This window comes from Podarcis filfolensis (assembly GCF_964270895.1).
Source record: "Podarcis filfolensis genome assembly, chromosome: 11".
NCBI lineage: Eukaryota > Metazoa > Chordata > Lepidosauria > Squamata > Lacertidae > Podarcis > Podarcis filfolensis.
Window position 1 is genome coordinate 61,899,066 of NC_139613.1, and position 19,921 is coordinate 61,918,986.

The following is a 19,921-nucleotide window of genomic DNA, read 5'->3' on the forward strand; positions in this document are numbered from 1 at the left end:
TTAGTTCTGAACCCTGCTTGTTCATGGCCAATCTGGTTAGTCTCATCTACCCATCGCAATAATTTAGTCATCAAAAAGCTGGCATAAATTTTCCCTATGATCGAAAGGAGGCTGATGTTACGGTAGTTTTCCGGCTCCGTTGGAGAACCTTTTTTATGAATTGGTACAATAATGGCCTCCTTCCATATTTTGGGGATGAGACCGGAAGCGTTGATTGCATCGAAGGTTTTGGCCAAGATGCCGGCCCACCATTGTGGGTGTAGTTTGATGGCTTCAGCAGGGATCAGGTCGGGCCCGGGGGCTTTGCCCGGTTTCAGCTGAGCTATTAACTTGGCTATTTTGTCAGGATCGGTGGGAGGCCAAATAGGTAGGTGGGTAAACAGGGGCATCAGATGGTCGGAGGGAGCATCTGCCTGTGAGAAGCATTTCTTCAGGAACCGTTCCCATGTCGGTGCAGAGATGACTGCCCTTGGGGAATTCCTCCCCCTTCTGTTAATCAAAGACCAGAATTCCCTGGATCTGTGTGGTTTTGAAGCAGTAATCAAAGCCTGCCAACGATTATGTTGCCACTCACGCTTGGCAATTTTCTGCGTGCGTTTGTAAACTTGCTTGGCTTGTGCATAGCTAGCTGGCAGAGTAGATGCATCGGAGGTCTTGTATGCATTATATATAGCACGGAGGCGCTGTCTTGCTTGTTTGCACTGAGAATTATACCAGGGAGCACCGTAAGTATACTTGTTTCGATTTAAATTTTTGGGTGGTAACCTGAAGGAGGACGTAAGATCAGTCATATGATGGTAGAAGCGCTTCAATACTATGCTATGCTCGTCTGAGGCAGAGCCTATGTTGGGATGGGGCCCGAGGATTTCTTTTTGAAAGAATTCCAGGTACCTTTGAGCCTGTGTCTCCGACCATTTGATTCCTCTTACTTGGAAAGATTCGTTGGTTACCATCTGAGTCGCATGTCTATGAGCCTCCGGCTGCCAGTTCGGGGAAAGCTTAGCAACAAGGGGAAGGTGATCACTAAATTGTACATTCTCGATCTTAAAAGTGGAAATACACTTAAATAGATCCCTAGAGACCAACAGGTAATCGAGGACGCTGTTTGATTTAACGCTCAGGTGAGTGAAATTCCCTGGAATATCGGGGAGGCATGTGCCATTTAAGGGGACCAAATTCAAACGGATGGCCATTTGATAGAGGAGTACTCCAGCCTCATTTGCTCTGTGGTCCTTAGAAGTTCTCTTCATGATGTGTTCCAGGTCATAATTATCAAGGTTTGGGGTGACCCACCATTTGGCTTTGGTCAACGAGTCCCAATTTGCTGCCGTACGGGCATTAAAATCGCCACCAATTATGGCCGGGGTGTTAGGAAACTTAACATAGCATGAGAGCAAATGCTCTTCTAGCGAGCCCCATTTAGAGCCCAGTTCAAGGGAAGAACCCCCAGGTGGCAAGTAAACATTTGTAACTAGGAGCGAGATAAGACCCTAATAATAATAATAATAATAATTTTTTATTTATACCCCGCCCTCCCCAGCCAAGGCCGGGCTCAGGGCGGCTAACAAGCAATAATAAAAACAAGTTGAATGATTACAACTTAAAACAAAATTAAAATACAACATTAAAATATTGAAACATTAAAATATTAAAATGCCTCATTGAAGGAGAAGTAAAAGAAAAAAGAAAGAGAGGGAGGGAATCAAATTGGCTCCAAGCCAAAGGCCAGGCGGAACAACTCTGTCTTACAGGCCCTGCAGAAAGAAATCAGATCCTGCAGGGCCCTGGTCTCATGAGGCAGAGCGTTCCACCAGACCGGAGCCAGAGTTGAAAAGGCTCTGGCTCTGGTTGAAGCCAATCTAACTTCCTTAGGGCCCGGGACCACTAGGGTGTTGCTATTTATGGACCTTGAGGCTCTCCGTGGGGCATACCGGGAGAGGCGGTCCTGTAGGTATGAGGGTCCTAGGCCGTGAAGGGCTTTAAAGGTCAAAAGCAGCACCTTAAATCTGACCCTGTATTCTACCGGGAGCCAGTGCAGTTTGAAAAGCACTGGGTGAATATGCTCCCATGGCAGAGACCCTGTGAGGAGCCTCGCTGCAGCATTCTGCACCCGCTGGAGTTTCTGGGACAGCTTCAAGGGCAGCCCCGCGTAGAGCGAATTAGAATCATAGAACAGAATCATAGAATCATAGAGTTGGAAGAGACCACAAGGGCCATCAAGTCCAACCCCCTGCCAAGCAGGAAACACCATCAGAGCACTCCTGACATATGATTGTCAAGCCTCTGCTTAAAGACCTCCAAAGAAGGAGACTCCACCACACTCCTTGGCAGCAAATTCCACTGTCGAACAGCTCTTACTGTCAGGAAGTTCTTCCTAATGTTTAGGTGGAATCTTCTTTCTTGTAGTTTGGATCCATTGCTCCGTGTCCGCTTCTCTGGAGCAGCAGAAAACAACCTTTCTCCCTCCTCTATGTGACATCCTTTTATATATTTGAACATGGCTATCATATCACCCCTTAACCTCCTCTTCTCCAGGCTAAACATGCCCAGCTCCTCTCTAATTACAGTAGTCAAGCCTGGAGATGGCCGTCGCATGGATCACTGTGGCCAGGTCGGGGCGGGAAAGGTAAGGGACCAATTGCTTGATGCGGCGAAGGTGGAAAAATGTTGCCTTGGCTGTTGCTGTAACCTGCGCCTCCATGGAAAGGGAGGCGTCAAGGATTACACCCAAACTCTTAACGGAAGGCAATGGCACTAATTGGGCCCCCGCAAGAGAAGGAGTTAGTCCCTCATCCCCATGCCATCCCGACCCAGCCAGAGGACCTCTGTCTTCGAAGGATTTAGTTTCAATCGGCTCCCACAAAACCATCCCACCACAACTTCCAAGCATCTGGTCAGTGTGTTCGGGGCCGAGTCGGTGTGGCCATCCATCAGCAGATAGAGCTGAGTGTCATCAGCACATTGGTGACAGCCCAGCCCAAAGCACCGGATAATCTGGGCAAGGGGGCGCATAAAGATGTTAAAAAGCATCGGGGAGAGAATTGCGCCCTGCGGCACTCCTCACACCAAGGAATGGCGTGACATTTCCCTCCCTAGTGCCACCCTCAGTGCCCGACCAGAGATAAAAGAGCACAGCCAGTTACGGGCTATGCCCTGTATCCCCACGTCTGCGAGGCGGTGGTCCAGAAGATCATGATCGACCATGTCAAAGGCTGCTGACAAATCTAAAAGAATCAGCAGTCCTGACCTGCCTCGATCCAGTTGTCTACAGAGATCATCTGTTAGGGCAACCAGAGCCATCTCGGACCCAAAACCAGGACGGAAACCAGACTGAAATGGATCTAAAGCCGATGTTTCCTCCAGAAACCTACCAAGCTGCTCAGCAACCGCTCTCTCAATTGCCTTACCCAGATATGGAATATTTGAAACTTGGCGGTAATTGGATAGGTCTAAGGGATCTAGTGAAGTTTTCTTTAAGAGTGGACACACCACTGCTTCCTTCAGTTCCCCTGGGAATGTCCCCTGCTAAGGGACAAATTGATAATTTCAACCAGGGGGGTCCGCACGACATCTGGACACTCCCTAATCAGCCAAGACGGGCACGGATCAAGGAGGCAGGTGGTGGGCCTACCAACTTGGAGGAATCTATCCACATCAGCAGGGAGTATCCGATCGAAATGGTCCAAAAGTCGAGGGGCCTCCAGTTCAGTCACTATATCTAAATTGGCAGGGAGGTCACAGCGGAGCAACAGGACTTCCTCCGCAAAAAAGCTCGCGAATGCTTCACAGCTGTGGGTCGAATTTGTGCTTAAATTTGGTTGTCATCCTAAGGACGTTATTGACCTAATTATTCTAAAAAGTTGTGCTGGGCGAGAGCTAGTGGATGCAATGGCAGCTGCAAAGTAAGATTTCTTAGCAGCTTTCATAGCCATCTCATAGGCTTTCATAAGCGTCCTATAGGATGTTCTTGAAGCTCCGTCACGAGTCCGTCACCATACTCGCTCTAGCCGTCTGAGATCCTGCTTCATTTTCCAGAGCTCCTCAGTAAACCAAGGGGCCCGGTTTCGACGGGGTCGCAGAGGGCGCTTAGGCGCGATCTCATCAATGGCTGCCAAGAGCCGGTTATTCCAGTCCTCAACAAGATCATCTAATGAGTCACCAGGAGGAGCAGGGTCCTGCAAGGTTTGTCGGAATCTATCAGGATCCATCTGTTTTCGCGGACGAGCCCAAATAGGTTTGCCACCCGAGCAGGGGAGGAGCGGGAAGTCAATCTTGGCTTTCAGAGCGTAGTGATCAGACCATGGCACTTCCACAGCGGGGAGCATGATCACATCTATGCCAGCCCCAAAGATCAGATCCAGCGTGTGGCCTGCTTGATGAGTGGGGCCCAAAACAAACTGGGAGAGCCCTAGTGTTGCCATGGAAGTCACTAGGTCCAGAGCCTGTGAGGAGGGAGTGGCATCGGCATGGACGTTGAAGTCTCCCAAAACCAGTAGGCTTGGGAACTCCAAGGCCCAGCCCGCCACCACCTCCAGATGGTCTGACAGGGTGGCTGCCGGTGTGCTGGGTGGTCGGTACACCAGCCAGACAGCCAAGCTCTCCTTGGTGCCCCACACGAGACCAACACATTCAATGCCGGAGATCGCCGGTGATGGAAGAGCTCTGAAAGAGCAATCCTCCCAGATTAACAAACGCTACTCCTCCCCCCCGACCCACAGTCCGCGATTGGTGGAGGACAGAGAAACCTGGGGGTGTTATCTCATGTAGGGAGACTACTTCGTCTTCCCGTACCCAGGTCTCCGTCACGCAAGCCAGGTCAATCCCCTGCGAGACAAAAAGTCACGCATGGTGGCGGTTTTGTTGCCTATGGACCTGGCATTGCACAGCACCAATTGCACAGCCTTATCACTGATGGAACATAGTGACCTCCCTTTGTGAAAAAGAAACAGAGTATAGCAAATTTTCTCATCTCCACCTTCTGACAGATAGTCTGCCAGTGGCAATTCCAGGACTTTGTGTGGTGAAACAACAGCCCTAGGTACCGGAAGCATTTAGTCTGCTCTAGATTATGGCTATCTAGTACCCATTTACAAGGGGTATATCTTTTCTCGAGGACCAAAATTTTGATTTCTCAGAGTTGATGGATAACCTGTTTACAGAACAGTAATCTGAGAACTTTCTTAGTTGGTATTTCAAGCCAGGTCTGAAACGAGAGAGGATGGATGCATCACCTGCATTTAGCAAAAGAGGGGTCTTTCTGGTTCCTATTTTTGGGAGATGACCATCTGGGTCCATTAGACTTTGCTCTAAATCATTTAGTACAAGGCTAAACAATGTGGGGGCCAAAATACAGCCCTGTCTCACTCCCCTAGCCAACTCAATCCAGTCCAAAAGTTGGCCCTGCAATCCACATCTAACCTGCAATTTGATTTCACTGTACAGAGCTTTAATAGGAAGAAGAGTCATTTATCCTGCAGTAACAGATGTAATTTGGTCCATAGTTTCAATCTGGAAACACAGTCGAAAGCAGATTTCAAATCCATAAAGGAAACAGATAGTTTTCACTGCAGAGGTCTAGTGTATTTCTCTGCTAAGTGGAACATCACGAGGCAGTGATCTGATGTTGAAAGGTTATCACGAAAGGGAGCCTGGGCCTCAGACATTATATATTATAATAGGAGTGAGAACAATTTGGCTTCACAAGAGCGGCCCGGGATGGCAGATAGTAGCGGCGTGATGGTCTCCTCCCTGAGATCTTTATATAGGGAGCAGGACAAGAGAACGTGTGACACAGTCTCTACATAACCAGCTCCACAGGGGCAGAGCCGGTTCTCGAATGAAATTTTTTGATATCTACCTTCAAGAACAGCTGATGGTAACATATTTAGTCTGGCCAGTGTAATTTTAAAAAAGTTGTCAGAGAGGAAACAAGCATAAAGCTTTCCCATTATAGAAAGGAGACTAACTGGCCTATAATTTGAGGGCACATTAGATTGTCCTTTAACGCACAGACTTCTTTTGCTGTAACTGGCCTCCAAAGTGAGAGCTTTGTCAACTCTGCAAAATAATCGTCACATATGGTGGGAGGGAAATTCATATTGTCAGTAAATATTGTTTTATAATGGTTCTCCCATACATGGGCTGGAATAGCGCAGTTAGGGGCTGGGGAGTTACTTCTGAGCATACCAGAAACCAGTTGGCAAAAAAGTTTAACTTCATTATTTAGCGAAGCATTCAATAGCAGAGACCAAGAGTTGTGTTCAAACTGCCATTTTTCCACAGCCAATAAAGCTTTATACTCCTTTTTTATTTTGAAATAGGTTGGAGACAAATAGTTTAGACCAGCATTTTTATTCCACATACAGAAACCAACCTGGCTGCTGACTCTTATTTCAACACGGGCAATGAAATAGCATCCTTCACCACACCTGAGGACAGCAAGCTAGCTGAAGAGGTGCAAGGCAGGCAGCCGGCCAACCTTCGTCTAGCTTCTCCTGCCTGAGGCAGCTGCCTCACTCTGCCGAAGGGCAGCACCAGCCTGATCAATAGGCTTTAATGCTTAGAAAAATCAATTCATATGCACCTTATTTAGAAATATCTACGGTATAAATGGAATTTTTAAAATTTAAAATCAATTCACCCTTCTCTAAGCTATTTCAGAGAGTTTCTGTGCTGAAGCAGTTGGGAGTCTAGCAATCAGTTTTTATGGTGGCTCAAGGCAGCAGCTTTATAATATCAAATTTCAACAAATCACTATATATCTTTTATCCAGAAACAAGTGTCAAGAAGTTTTTACATGAAAACCACAAAATTATAATCTGAAGTCAGGCAAAAATTACTGCAGGTACCACTTGTGCGAGAAGTTACATGTAAATCATGATTTCAATGAAAGTGGCAATAAGGCTGTTGCTTAAATCAGTTATTGGTGAACCAGAATATCCAGGGAAAGTTGAGTTTCAGCATTTTACCTGCGATTGATCCTAGGCGTACAAGAGTAAAATGTAGCAAAATATGAGGGAGGTGGTACTGGTGGCACAAAATCTTCTGGATCAGAAGCGTGGCCTTGTTCTTCAGCTTCTTCCACATAAACATGGGGCTCTTCCTGACAAGATAAATGTTTGTTTTGTAAAGACTTCTGCACTGAAACCACAAGCAGAATTCATGGAAGACTGACTTCCTTCTGCACTTTTAGAAAACAAAACTGTGCCCTGCTCTCACTTACTATGCAGGATCTTCTTGTGGCAAATATCTGCAGATAACGTAGGGCAGCAGCTACTAGGCATACAGTAGTGGTCAAGGCATTCAGAGCACAGAGAGCAAAAAGAACTTTCTGTAGTGCGACAAAAAGGAAAAAAAGACTACAAAAATAATAAAGGTATGCAAAGGTGAGCCAACAGAACAGATGACAATAAGCATCATTTTAAAATGTGGACTTTTTCTATAAAGCACACCGAAACAAAATGGAAACATTTTAATTGCATCAGGTTTTGCTACATTCCACTCCCTGAAACACAGGTGTCTCTCCATTTACACGGGGGTTACGTTCCAAACTGTTGCACACCTCACTGAAATTGTGTAAAATTGGAAGTCGCCTGCATTTCTTTTCAGGAAATTTAAGGAAGCCAGAAGCTCGCTGAGGCCGCTCACCTGACGCACAGGAAAACTTTTCCTTGTGTCAAGTTGAGCAGCCTCAGCAAGCCTCTGGCTTGCCCGGAGACCCTCCCAGAGCTCCAAGAGGATATCCACTCCAGGCTCCAGGGAGCGTCTCCTTGCGAGCCGCATAGCGGGTCTTTGCTGAGGAGCTCTTTGCGTCTCTGCCCCAACTTCCAGGATTCTGGGACCACACATATGCACAGCTGCACAGGAATTGAACATGCATAAATGGGGGGGGGGGAATGCCCGTACTAGGATAATGGGATCACTCTGTGTTAAAAAAGATCCATAACTATTCCAAAATCCTTAACTACTACGGACAAGCTGCTTATATCATAACGGCAACCACTGCTTTGTAGATTGTGTCTATACCCTAGAAGTAAGGTGTCTTATGACTTTCAAGGGCTATCTCATTCTATAGACCAAGAATTTATAAGTTAACCTCCTCTTTCATTCTGAGCAATGGGTTCTTTATGAAATTACAACATTTTTCTTGCAGTTTATTCTTTGCCAATGCAGTCCATGTCACATGGCGACTTACCTTGAGTAGAAGGTGAACTGCACCACATGGTTGGACAGGATACAGCTTCAGCGCATTATCTTTCTCTGTGCATTTTTCTGGCAGAAATTCTTCACAACAGAAACAAAACTTACTTTCACCCACATCAGCCTTCAATATTGTGAAAAGTAAAGAGAAATTTGAATCAGTAAATTGAAAAATACTGCACTGAATGCAAAAGTGAAGTACAGAAGAATTAAAATCCATAAAGCAATTTCCGACTCTAATAAATGTATTGCTTGAGGAAAAATTGTGGGCCCAGTTGCACTGAGGCCGTAGAAGGGTGTAAGGTCTGTAGGGTGTAAAGGGATCCCTGACCATTAGGTCCAGTCGTGACCGACTCTGGGGTTGCGGCGCTCATCTCGCTTTACTGGCCGAGGGAGCCGGCGTACAGCTTCCGGGTCATGTGGCCAGCATGACTAAGCCGCTTCTGGCGAACCAGAGCAGCGCACGGAAACATCGTATACCTTCCCGCTGGAGCGGTACCTATTTATCTATTTGCACTTTGACGTGCTTACGAACTGCTAGGTTGGCAGGAGCTGGGACCGACAGCGCCACCTGCGTCCCGTATAGAAGGGTGTATGAACAGCAAATAAAACAGAAAACATACACTGGGTTCAAATTTGGCCACAACTTCATTGTTTACAGATGAACGCAGGTTTGCTGTAGGCACAGCGTCAGATGGGGTAGACTAATGTTAAGGAGTCCACTTAGGATGTGAACCACATCCAGGGTATCCCCACTGCTCTCACCGGCCAAAGGTGCTGGGGTCCATCACAGACCCTCCAAGTGTCCCTATTTTTCAGGGACATTCCCAGATTTACAGAAGCCATCCCAGTTTCTGATGTGGTCCCAGAATGTCCCACTTTCCCTTAGGACGTCCCTATTTTCATCAGAGAATGTCGGAGGGTATGCCATCAGCCCCTGAGCTGGGCATGTGGTTAAGAAGCACCACCCTCCTATAACTCTTAAGTCCAAATAAACAATAGAAGAGCTCCCCCTTCTTCTCCTCTCATGAAGGACTTAGTGCTTCCTGGTCTGATATAATCCTAAACTGCCATTATATTCAAACCAGAACTGAAAGCCAATCCTTGTTCAAAGCAACTGCTCAAATCATAGCTTGCCAGTGTTCTTTGCCAGCTTTAGCAAAATATAAAGCATGCTGAGGCATTCTTCCATTAGACTATAAATTAGGATTATTTGGCCCCAAATGGACACCAAATGTGGTTCCTTCAGATCATCCCTTCTCCTCTTTGAGAAAGTTTTGTATCAACATTCTCATTACCAATGTAATGGATATCTACTGTGATCCAAATAATTAAGGGGCTGAACACCACATGGGTATGTTCTTTTTAGTATTCTCCATGTTTTGCATAATGCGTATTTTTATGCTCAGGGAGATAAGGACTAAGCAAGTAAGCCAAAGGCTTATGGAAATAGGAGTACAGACTTGGTATCTGAACACAGATAATCTATAGATCCACGAATTAATCCGTTTATTATTTGATAATATGGTTACTGTTATTCCTTTTCTAAGCCACTTTTTTGTTAAGAGAGCAAAACATAATAGAATATAATTAGACTGCAATCCGAACTCCACTTACCTGGCAGTAAGCCCTGTTAACTAAATTGACTTCTTACTTCTGAGAAAACAAACTTAGGACTGCAGCCTTAGTTAGTATTGGAGGGAGGTATAGTTTGCTTTATAGTTTGTAAATACAATGCTTGCACTTCTAAGTCTCCTGCCATGGTAAAGCTTTATATGACAAGCACAGTCATCTACAGTCATGCTTCAGACACAATCAGGTAAATTGTCTCCTCACCAGATCGCATCTAGGGAGACTGGATACAAATTGAGCACCTTGGCATCCCAGGATGAATCCAGCCAGGTTCAAGAGAACACAAATGACAGAAAGCAAAACAAACAGGTTAACCTAAAACAAAACAAAAAATACAAGAATTTTAAGACGCTTGGCATTCTATGTAAACATTATCAAAACACATTGTCCTGCATGTTACCTTTGCCATCTATGCCTTAGGTTTTAAAATACTGTGCTAAATTCATTGTCCACCAAAAGATTTGCCATTTGAAACATATTCCTACATATTCAGTTATATTCTATCACTTATGAGCAATCATAAACTTGACAGGCTGGTATAGAAAGGCTGCTTTCCCCCACCGCCAGCCTCAAAGACCAGACTCTCCTGGCTTCAGCGAAAGCATCGTGAAGCCTCCGGAGCACAGGCTTCGGAGGCTTCGCGTTGCTATCGCTGAAGTCAGGGAGCCTGCATTCGCTCCATAGGACGCACACACATTTCCCCTTCATTTTTGGAGGGGGAAAAGTGCGTCCTATAGAGCAAAAAATACGGTAATTTGTTTTCAAGTATATTTCATGCTTATCTAAAAATTACCAGACTAATATCATGTATAACATTGGATACAGATAGGGTTTTCTGTCAGTTTGCATTTCTTAGTGCAGAAAGTATTGATCTACTGTGTAGAGATCTTTCTTTTCTAATTAATTCAAGAGGGTTTTGTTCTTATTGCAAATAATCTTCTTGACACTACTCACAAGTAAGTGGATTCAATATTTCACCCACACAAATTCTATAGAACAGCATTAGTTGGACAATAAATTATTGTGCTATAACCAAACCAGAACATATTAACCAACACATACCAGAAGTATCATTGGTCTCTTCCATGTGGTTAATCCTATAATTCCCGATAAAATTACCTGGAACAATAAAAAACAAATAGTTATTAAGAAGTGAGAGTTCATCACTCATCATTTGCATGTTGAATAGCTCTAACTGTGAAGCTCTAAAAGAGCACTGACAAAATTCTGATTAAAAAGGTAGGAGCTCAGGACCCACTGACTGGGTCACAATAGGAATACATATGATCAATTCAGTGTGCTGCCTGTAACACACGTGTGCACCCTCCCAAACACACAACTCTTCACACCTGGATGGTCTATTGAAGAGGAATGGAGACAGTAGAGGACTCCCACTGTTCCCTTTAATTTCAAGGGTATTCCACACATTTTAAGCTCTACAGTGGTACCTCTAGATGCGAACGGGATCCGTTCTTGAGCCCCGTTCGCATCTAGAAGCAAACGTAACCCGTGTCCGCACGTCTGCACGGGTCATGTTTCGGCGCTTCTGCGCATGACGTCATTTTGAGTGTCTGCGCATGCGCAAGTGGTGAAACCCGGAAGTAACATGCTCTGTTACTTCCGAGTTGCCGCGGAGCGCAACTCAAATGCGCTCATCCCGAAGCGCATTCAACACGAGGTATGACTGTACTAGTAAAATACAGAAAAGCAGTTTCAGTGCTGAACGTAGGATGCCAATTTTCCTGCTTTGCTAATAGAACCAAAATTTGTTCCACTATTTCTTTTGCTCTTCAGTTGAGTAAGCATATACATGTAAAAAAAAAAAAGATCCATTTCCAAGCAGAGATTAAAACACACATTTAAAATTTAAATTTAAAATTAAACATAAAAGGATGTTCATCTAATTCTATCACGGAATGCTTTTAGCCAGGAAGCAAAAACAGGTGGTGGACTGGCAAACTTTTAGAGAATTTTATCTTTAACAGGCCTTTATGCTCTTTATGCTTTTTACACTTTACATTATTAGTCATTTTTGTTTGTTATTGATTTTGCACAATTTTCTATAAGTCTCATGCTCACAAAGAGAAAACTTCTCTATCAGTGTAGGTTTTTTTAATAAAAACAAACACCATATTTTTATTAAAGATTTCTTGGTTTACAAAAGTATGTCCAATGTCTCTTTTTTCAAGTTACATTTCCTACAGATCAGTTTCATTTGTTGAGATATTAGTGTTACAATAGAAAGAAAAGGGGAAAAGAGGAGTGTGGTTCAATGATAAATTCTGCCATCTGTGCTGTACTGATTTTCAAATCAATTTTGTTATCCATATTAAAATTAAGTTAGTTGCACTTACATTCTCTTGAAATCAATTTTTAAAACCAATGAGACAAGGAAGTGGTGACAAACTAATGCTTGCTTTCTAGATGATATAAGCAGAACTGAAATCTCTACTTTCATATATGAATCATAAACTTGCATAAATTTGAGAACTTTTAAATTTTCACTTTTTTCTTCTTGGTTATAAAAAAAGATACTAAAAGCCATCAGCTACAAAACGAACATCTAATATGGAACAAAGCATCAGTATTCAAATCACAGACCCCCACAACTGGTGGTTTAACATCAGAACAGAATAAAATAACTATACAGATGGGACAATTGCAGGCCTGGAGCCATAACATCAGCAATGATGTCCATCATTTGGGCAAGGGCAGCCCAGGTCCCTGCTTATCCTTCTGCTCTTCCTTTATCAACATACAGTATTTGACCACATGGCCTGTTCTTAAAACCAACTGCTGCATGAGGTGACACACCACACTAAATACACAGCACCCATTTGTACATGTTTCTCATTTGACCAAGGTTATGTGCATAAGAGATCTTCTTTGGTTGTGACCTTCCTCAATTGTTACCAGAAACTGAGTGTCTGACACATCTCAACAGGAATGTTGTTCCATAGAACAGGGGCAGCCACGCTGATAATGATAATGATAATAATGATAATAATAACAGCCCTGCTCCTGAGAACCTTGGAATCTGCAGGTGAAACTTTCCTACAGACTGCAGTAATCTCCTGGGTGTATAAGAGACTACCCTGGTCCTGAGCTATATGATGAGACATAATATCAAAATTTTCCAAAAAACTTTCATTTTCTACCTCTTCTGGTCTAGAGGTGGACAAGAAATTAGAAATAACTTTCCCCTCTGTTCCAAGCCAAAGCCTCACCTCATGAGACTAACCCTTATCAATGAGCAACTATCCACATGGGCCCTGACCCACCTGCATATAAGCAGCTATAGACTGCTGCATTCACATAGCATCAATCACCTGCTTTGAAGGTCTTTGATAGGATACTGACTCCACACTCCCCCCACCTTCCCCAACTCTGCTATCTCTGCAAGAACAGGCACTTGTGTTTACTAACACTCCACAAAAATAAAAATATATCTAAAAATGCCTTGCATTAACCCAAATTTATGACTAGAGCCTGAAATGATGCTCTGCAAGGTTTTAGCTATCTGGTTACAAAAAAAAAGGGCTAGGTGCCCCAATTTTATCTTATTAATTGCGTGCCTTTGGTGTTTTTTAATAGCACGAAGAACAATTGCTCTTGTGTTCAGATAATACAAGATGCCCAAAACTTAAAATGCCTTGCAGTGGGTCAGACCATTGGTGCATATTGTCCACACTGTCTGGAAGTGCGTCTCCGGGGTATCAGGCAGGGTTTTTCATCCCCACGAGGAGATGCTGCGTTTTAAACCTGGGACTCTCTGCATGCTGAGCACATGCTCTACCCCAGGGGTCGGCAAAGTTTTTGTGGCTTGGGCCAGTTCACGGTCCCGCAGACGCCTGTGGGCCGGAGTTTGCATGTGCATAGCCTGCACATAACTAGGCACTTCACAATCAGCAGGTATAAAAATGGTTATATTTTTTAAATAATATTTAAGTTATTATTTAAATAAACAGAGATGCAGAACCCGGAAAACTTTGGAGGTAATAATGAGGTTCCCATTATTTTCCTTGAGCACTGAAGATACATTACATATGGGAGTGCTGTATCTTCAGTTCTTAAAGTTAACATAATTTGCAACCCTCAGAGGCAGGGAGATGCAGCACATAGAAAAACAAATTCCATGGAAACCAATAAGAATTATTATTGTGCCTTGTGCATGGGATCAAATGTCATATGATAAATGATATTTATCAAGTGATATTTACAAAACAAATCAACTGTTCTCCACACGAGGAAGGTTCATGGAATGTATCCTATTAATACATGCATAGGTAAATAGGCGCAACCAGTGGCGTAGCGTGGGGGGTGCAGGGGGGGCCGGCCGCACCGGGCGCAACATCTGGGGGTTAGGGTTAGGGGGCGCAAATCCACGGGTTAGGGGGCACAAATCCACGGGTTAGGGGGCGCAAATTACTTGCCTTGCCCCGGGTTCTGACAACCCACGCTACGCCACTGGGCGCAACCGAATCTTGCAGATTTGACATCAACAGTAATCGGGAGTTATTATAGAGGCGCTCGACCCCCCCAGCTGCCTCTCGCTAAGGGCCGGGCGCTCCGGCCCTCGGAGGGCGAACACTCACCGGCGGAGAACCGAAAGGAAACAAGCGGGGTCAACAAAGGAAGCTCGCCTCTGAGGGGAATGTCAAGAGCAGCCTTTTCCCGGCCGCAGACTGCCCGGCCCTGGGCGGCCCCGGAGGCGCTGGGCCGGGCCACTTACCGAGGAGCCGGCCCAGAAGGGGCAGGAGTTCTTCACCTGCGGGGAGCTGCTGAGGGACAGCGCCCCGAAGCTGAGCGCCACCAGGCAGCAGCCCAGGATCAGCTGCAGCAGCCCCAGAGAGAGCAGAGGGCGCGCCGGCAGCAGCCCCGGCCGAGACGGCGGCCTCCCCGCCCAGAGGCAGGCCCCGCCGGGGGAGAGCGCGGCCGAGCGCGGCCCAGGCCACCCGGAGCGGGACCATGGCGGCCGGGCGGGCGGCGGGCCGGAGGCGGCGGGTCTGGGCGCCTCGGGCGCCGCCGAGAGCCGGGCCAGCGGGCAGCACGAGCCCGGCAGCACCACCGGCAGAGACATGGGCGCCTCGCCCGCCCGCCGCGCCGGAGGCAACAAGCGCGTGGCCCCTTTAAGGCGCGCCAGGCCAGGCCCCGCCCCTCCGCGCTCGCCCCGCAGGCGCGCCTCCCCCGCCTCTCGCTGCGCGGGCCTCCGCGGGCGCCCCCTGGCGGAGGGTCCTGGAGCTGCGGCGGGAGGAAGGGCGCGGACAAGGGGACGGGGCGAGGCCGCGGCGCCGGAGAGCTTGGCCGGTGGCTCCGCCCAGATGCGCGCCCTCGCGCGCGCGGCTTCCGAGTTGCCGCCGAGCCCCGTCGGGAGCGAGCCTCTGGGGGCGTGGTCTCCCCTTGCCGCTGACTAGCGAGAATTAGCCTGGCGGCCGCCGTGGCCGAGAAAAAAGGGGGTTCTTATATCACTCCATTTTGTCCATAAAATTTGCCACATTACAAGTGTTACTGTAATCCTTCTCAGATTTTAATCTGTTTACAGTGATCTCCCAGATATATTATAAATCTCCCCCATTCCTTCTGGAAGTTGGGGTCTTCTGGCCCGACCTTTCCGTCAGCTTTGCCCTTTCAGCCGAATCCCGCCCCTCGCTCTGCCGCCGCCTCCGGAGGGACTTGGTCTTCCTTCCATCTCTGCCAGGAACATCCCTGTGGCTGTCCTCACATTCAAAGGCTTTCCTGCTCCTTTGGAATATTGGCGCCTACAATTCCGAATAAAAAAGCTTCTGGTGTTTTTTTAATAAAAGTTATTTTAAACATTTTTCCCCCAATTCATTATATATCGTTTCCCAGAATGCTTTTATTACGTTACATGTCCACCATGTGATAAAAGGTACCTTCTTTTTCTTTACACTTCCAGAAGGTACTTGCCTTATACATTTTTGCCAACTTAGTAGGAGTCAAATACAACTAGTACATCATTGTTTTTCTTTTTTAAAATTAATTTTTATTATTAAAATAATTCAGCATTAATACATATGTTACGAATATACAAACATAGATTTCACACAATCCTTAAAAATATTCCTACATACCCACACTCAATCCCACAGACTGACCACACAAATTTGGCCAAATCTCTGTTCCAATTATTAAAACATTTCTCTCCTCCTAGTACTGGGATACTTTGAAATAAAACATCATCCTTGGTAGTATGTTCATCTTTATTACCGATATTTTCCCTAGTAAGGAAATATTTAATTTCCCCCATACTTGCAAATATTTTTTTATTTCACTCCATGATTCCCATAGTTCTCATTACTTAAATCCATAGTATTTGTTGTTAAATTTATTCCAAGATACCTTATTTTCTTTTTAGTTTCCAATCCTGTAATTTCTTGTAATTTCACTTTATCTTTTTCTTCCATATTTTTCACTAATATTTTGGTTTTCCCGTAATTTAATTTGAATCCTGCTAATCTGCCATATTCATTTATACACTCCAATATTCTAGGTGTGCATTGTAGGGGATTTTCTGTTGTAATCATAACATCATCTGCAAAGGCTCTTAACTTGGATCTTTTTTCACCAACTGCTATTCCTCTTATTTGGTTGTCCTGTTTTATTTTCTTTAATAGAACCTCTAATACTATTATAAACAACATTGGGGATAGGGGGCATCCTTGTCTTGTACCTTTAAATATTAATTTCTTCTCCAAACTCTCCATTAATAATAATTTTTGCCTTTTGTTGGTTATATATTGCATTTATACCTTTTTAGAATTTTTCGCCTAAATTCTTTTAATAGTTTTTTCATAAATTCCCATGAGATTTTATTGAAAGCCTTCTCCGCATCAATTGAAATCAGGGCTGCTTGTTTATCTCTTCTTACTTGTAAATATTCCATTATGTCTATTATATTTCTAATATCCTTTATTTGGCTTCCTTCCACAAATCCACCCTGGTTTTTATGTACTATTTTTCCTATTATTTTTCTCAACCTCATCTGTCTCCTGAGAAATCTCTATGTGGGACAAGAATCTACAGTTAGAACTGAATATGGAACACCTGATTGGTTCAAAATTGGGAAAGGAGTACGGCAAGGCAAGGTATTGTCTCCCTGCTTATTTAACTTATATGCAGAATAATCCTGCATAAATTTTATAATCTGAATTTGAGACAGATTCCAAGTCCATACCTTGTTTTGGCAGGAGCGTTTTATATGCTTGGGTACAAGAGTCTGTAATATTCCCCTTCTCTACTGCTTCCTCTATTACTTCTTTTAGTAGGTCGATTAATTCATTTAACATTTCTTTATAGTATTCTGCTGGTAAGCCGTCTGGGCCTGGGGATTTCCCTATTTGTAATTTTTGAATTAATTCCTTGATTTCTCCGGTTGATATTGGTTCATTTAATAATTTATGGAAACATGGAAGGTGCCTAAAGAAGCCAGGGTGGCTATCTAAAGAACATTTAAATGAGGTAAGATTAAAAAAGGATGTGTACAAAAAATGGAAAAGGGGGGAAACCACCAAAGAGATCACATTTGCCAGTTCTTTTAATACTCTTCCATGTTTCCGTCTCATTGGTATTGCCTGAAGTTGTGCTTTTACTATCTCCCTCTTAACAACCTGGCAAGTTTCGCCTTGGAGTTCAAAATGAAGCAGGGCAAAGGCTAATAGGGTTCTGCCAAGAGAACAAGCTGGTCATCACAAACACTCTTTTCCAACAACACAAGAGACGACTCTACACATGGACATCACCAGATGGGCAGCATCGAAATCAGATTGATTATATTCTCTGCAGCCAAAGATGGAGCAGCTCTATACAGTCAGCAAAAACAAGACCTGGAGCTGACTGTGGCTCAGATCATCAGCTTCTTATAGCAAAATTCAAGCTTAAACTGAAGAAAGTAGGAAAAACCACTGGGCCGGTAAGATACAATCTAAGTCAAATCCCTTATGAATACACAGTGGAAGTGAGGAACAGGTTTAAGGATTTAGATTTGGTGGACAGAGTGCCTGAAGAACTATGGGTGGAGGCTCGTAACATTATACAGGAGGCAGCAACTAAAACCATCCCAATGAAAAGGAAATGCAAGAAAGCAAAGTGGCTGTCCAACGAGGCCTTACAAATAGCGGGGGAGAGAAGGCAAGCAAAATGCGAGGGAGATAGTGAAAGATACAGGAAATTGAATGCATATTTCCAAAAAATAGCAAGGAAAGACAAGAAGGCCTTAAACGAGCAAAGCAAAGAAATAGAGGAAAACAATAGAATGGGAAAAACCAGAGATCTGTTCACGAAAATTGGAGATATGAAAGGAACATTTTGTACAAAGATTACCATAATAAAAGACAAAAGTGGAAAGGACCTAACAGAAGCAGAAGACATCAAGAAGAGGTGGCAAGAATACACAGAGGAACTATACCAGAAAGAAATGGATGCCTTGTATACCCCAGGTAGTGTGGTTGCTGACCTTGAGCCAGACATCTTTGAGAGTGAAGTCAAATGGTCCTTAGAAAGCACTGCTAATAAAAAGGCCAGTGGAAGTGATGATATTCCAGCTGAACTATTTAAAATTTCAAAAGATGATGCTGTTAAGGTGCTACACTCAATATGCCAGCAAATTTGGAAAACTCAGCGGTGGCCAGAGGATTGGAGATCAGTCTACGTCCTAATTCCAAAGAAGGGCAGTGCCAAAGAATGCTCCAACTACCGCACAATTGCACTCATTTCACACGCTAGCAAGGTTATGCTTAAAATTCTACAAGGCAGGCTTAAGCAGTATGTGGAACAAGAACTAACAGAAGTGCAAGCTGGATTTCGAAGGGGCAGAGGAACCAGAGACCAAATTGCAAACATGCGCTGGATTATGGAGAAAGCTAGAGAGTTCCAGAAAGACATCTACTTCTGCTTCATTGACTATGCAAAAGCCTTTGACTGTGTCAACCACAGCAAACTGTGGCAAGTTCTTAAAGAAATGGGAGTGCCTGATCACCTCATCTGTCTCCTGAGAAATCTCTATGTGGGACAAGAAGCTACAGTTAGAACTGAATATGGAACACCTGATTGGTTCAAAATTGGGAAAGGAGTACGGCAAGGCTATATATTGTCTCCCTGCTTATTTAACTTATATGCAGAATTCATCATGCGAAAGGCTGGGCTGGATGAATCCCAAGCCGGAATTAAGATCGCCGGAAGAAATATCAACAACCTCAGATATGCAGATGACACAACCTTGATGGCAGAAAGTGAGGAGGAATTAAAGAACCTTTTAATGAGGGTGAAAGAGGAGAGCACAAAATATGGTCTGAAGCTCAACATCAAAAAAACGAAGATCATGGCCACTGGGCCCATCACCTCCTGGCAAATAGAAGGGGAAGAAATGGAGGCAGTGAGATATTTTACTTTCTTGGGCTCCGTGATCACTGCAGATGGTGACAGCAAATTAAAAGACGCCTGCTCCTTGGGAGAAAGGCGATGGCAAACCTAGACAGCGTCTTAAAAAGCAGAGACATCACCTTGCCAACAAAGGTCCGTATAGTTAAAGCCATGCTTTTCCCAGTAGTGATGTATGGAAGTGAGAGCTGGACCATAAAGAAGGCTGATCGCCGAAGAATTGATGCTTTTGAATTATGGTTCTGGAGAAGACTCTTCAGAGTCCCATGGACTGCAAGAAGATCAAACCTATCCATTCTTAAGAAATCAGCCCTGAGTGCTCATTGGAAGGACAGATCGTGAAGCTGAGGCTCCAATACTTTGGCCACCTCATGAGAAGAGGAGACTCCCTGGAAAAGACCCTGATGTTGGGAAAGATGGAGGGCACAAGAAGAAGGGGACGGCAGAGGATGAGATGGTTGGATAGTGTTCTCGAAGCTACAAACATGAGCCTGACCAAACTGCGGGAGGCAGTGGAAGACAGGAGTGCCTGGCGTGCTCTGGTCCATGGGGTCACGAAGAGTCGGACACGACTAAACAACTAAACAACAACAACATGAAGTCTAATAACATGTGTTTCTGTAAACAGATTACATCTAAATTCTGTCTTGCCAAAACGTGGTAAACTTGGCTCCTTTTTCGAGGAGAATTTAAA

The 19,921-nt window shown here is 44.6% G+C and overlaps 1 protein-coding gene across 2 annotated transcripts in view; it reads right to left on the reverse strand.

The window, feature by feature from the left end:
* The window catches only part of ENTREP1 (endosomal transmembrane epsin interactor 1), a gene marked incomplete at its 5' end in the record, with an annotated part of 40,783 nt that extends 25,872 nt beyond the window's left edge, over positions 1-14,911 (reverse strand). For both annotated transcript variants that reach the window (XM_083576900.1, XM_083576899.1), the window contains 6 exons: positions 6,969-7,102; positions 7,223-7,330; positions 8,195-8,323; positions 10,036-10,146; positions 10,894-10,950; positions 14,564-14,911. In XM_083576900.1, coding sequence (XP_083433026.1) covers positions 6,969-7,102; positions 7,223-7,330; positions 8,195-8,323; positions 10,036-10,146; positions 10,894-10,950; positions 14,564-14,911 — 887 coding nt within the window. The remainder of the gene's footprint in view (positions 1-6,968; positions 7,103-7,222; positions 7,331-8,194; positions 8,324-10,035; positions 10,147-10,893; positions 10,951-14,563) is intronic.
* Positions 14,912-19,921: the final 5,010 nt, after the last annotated feature.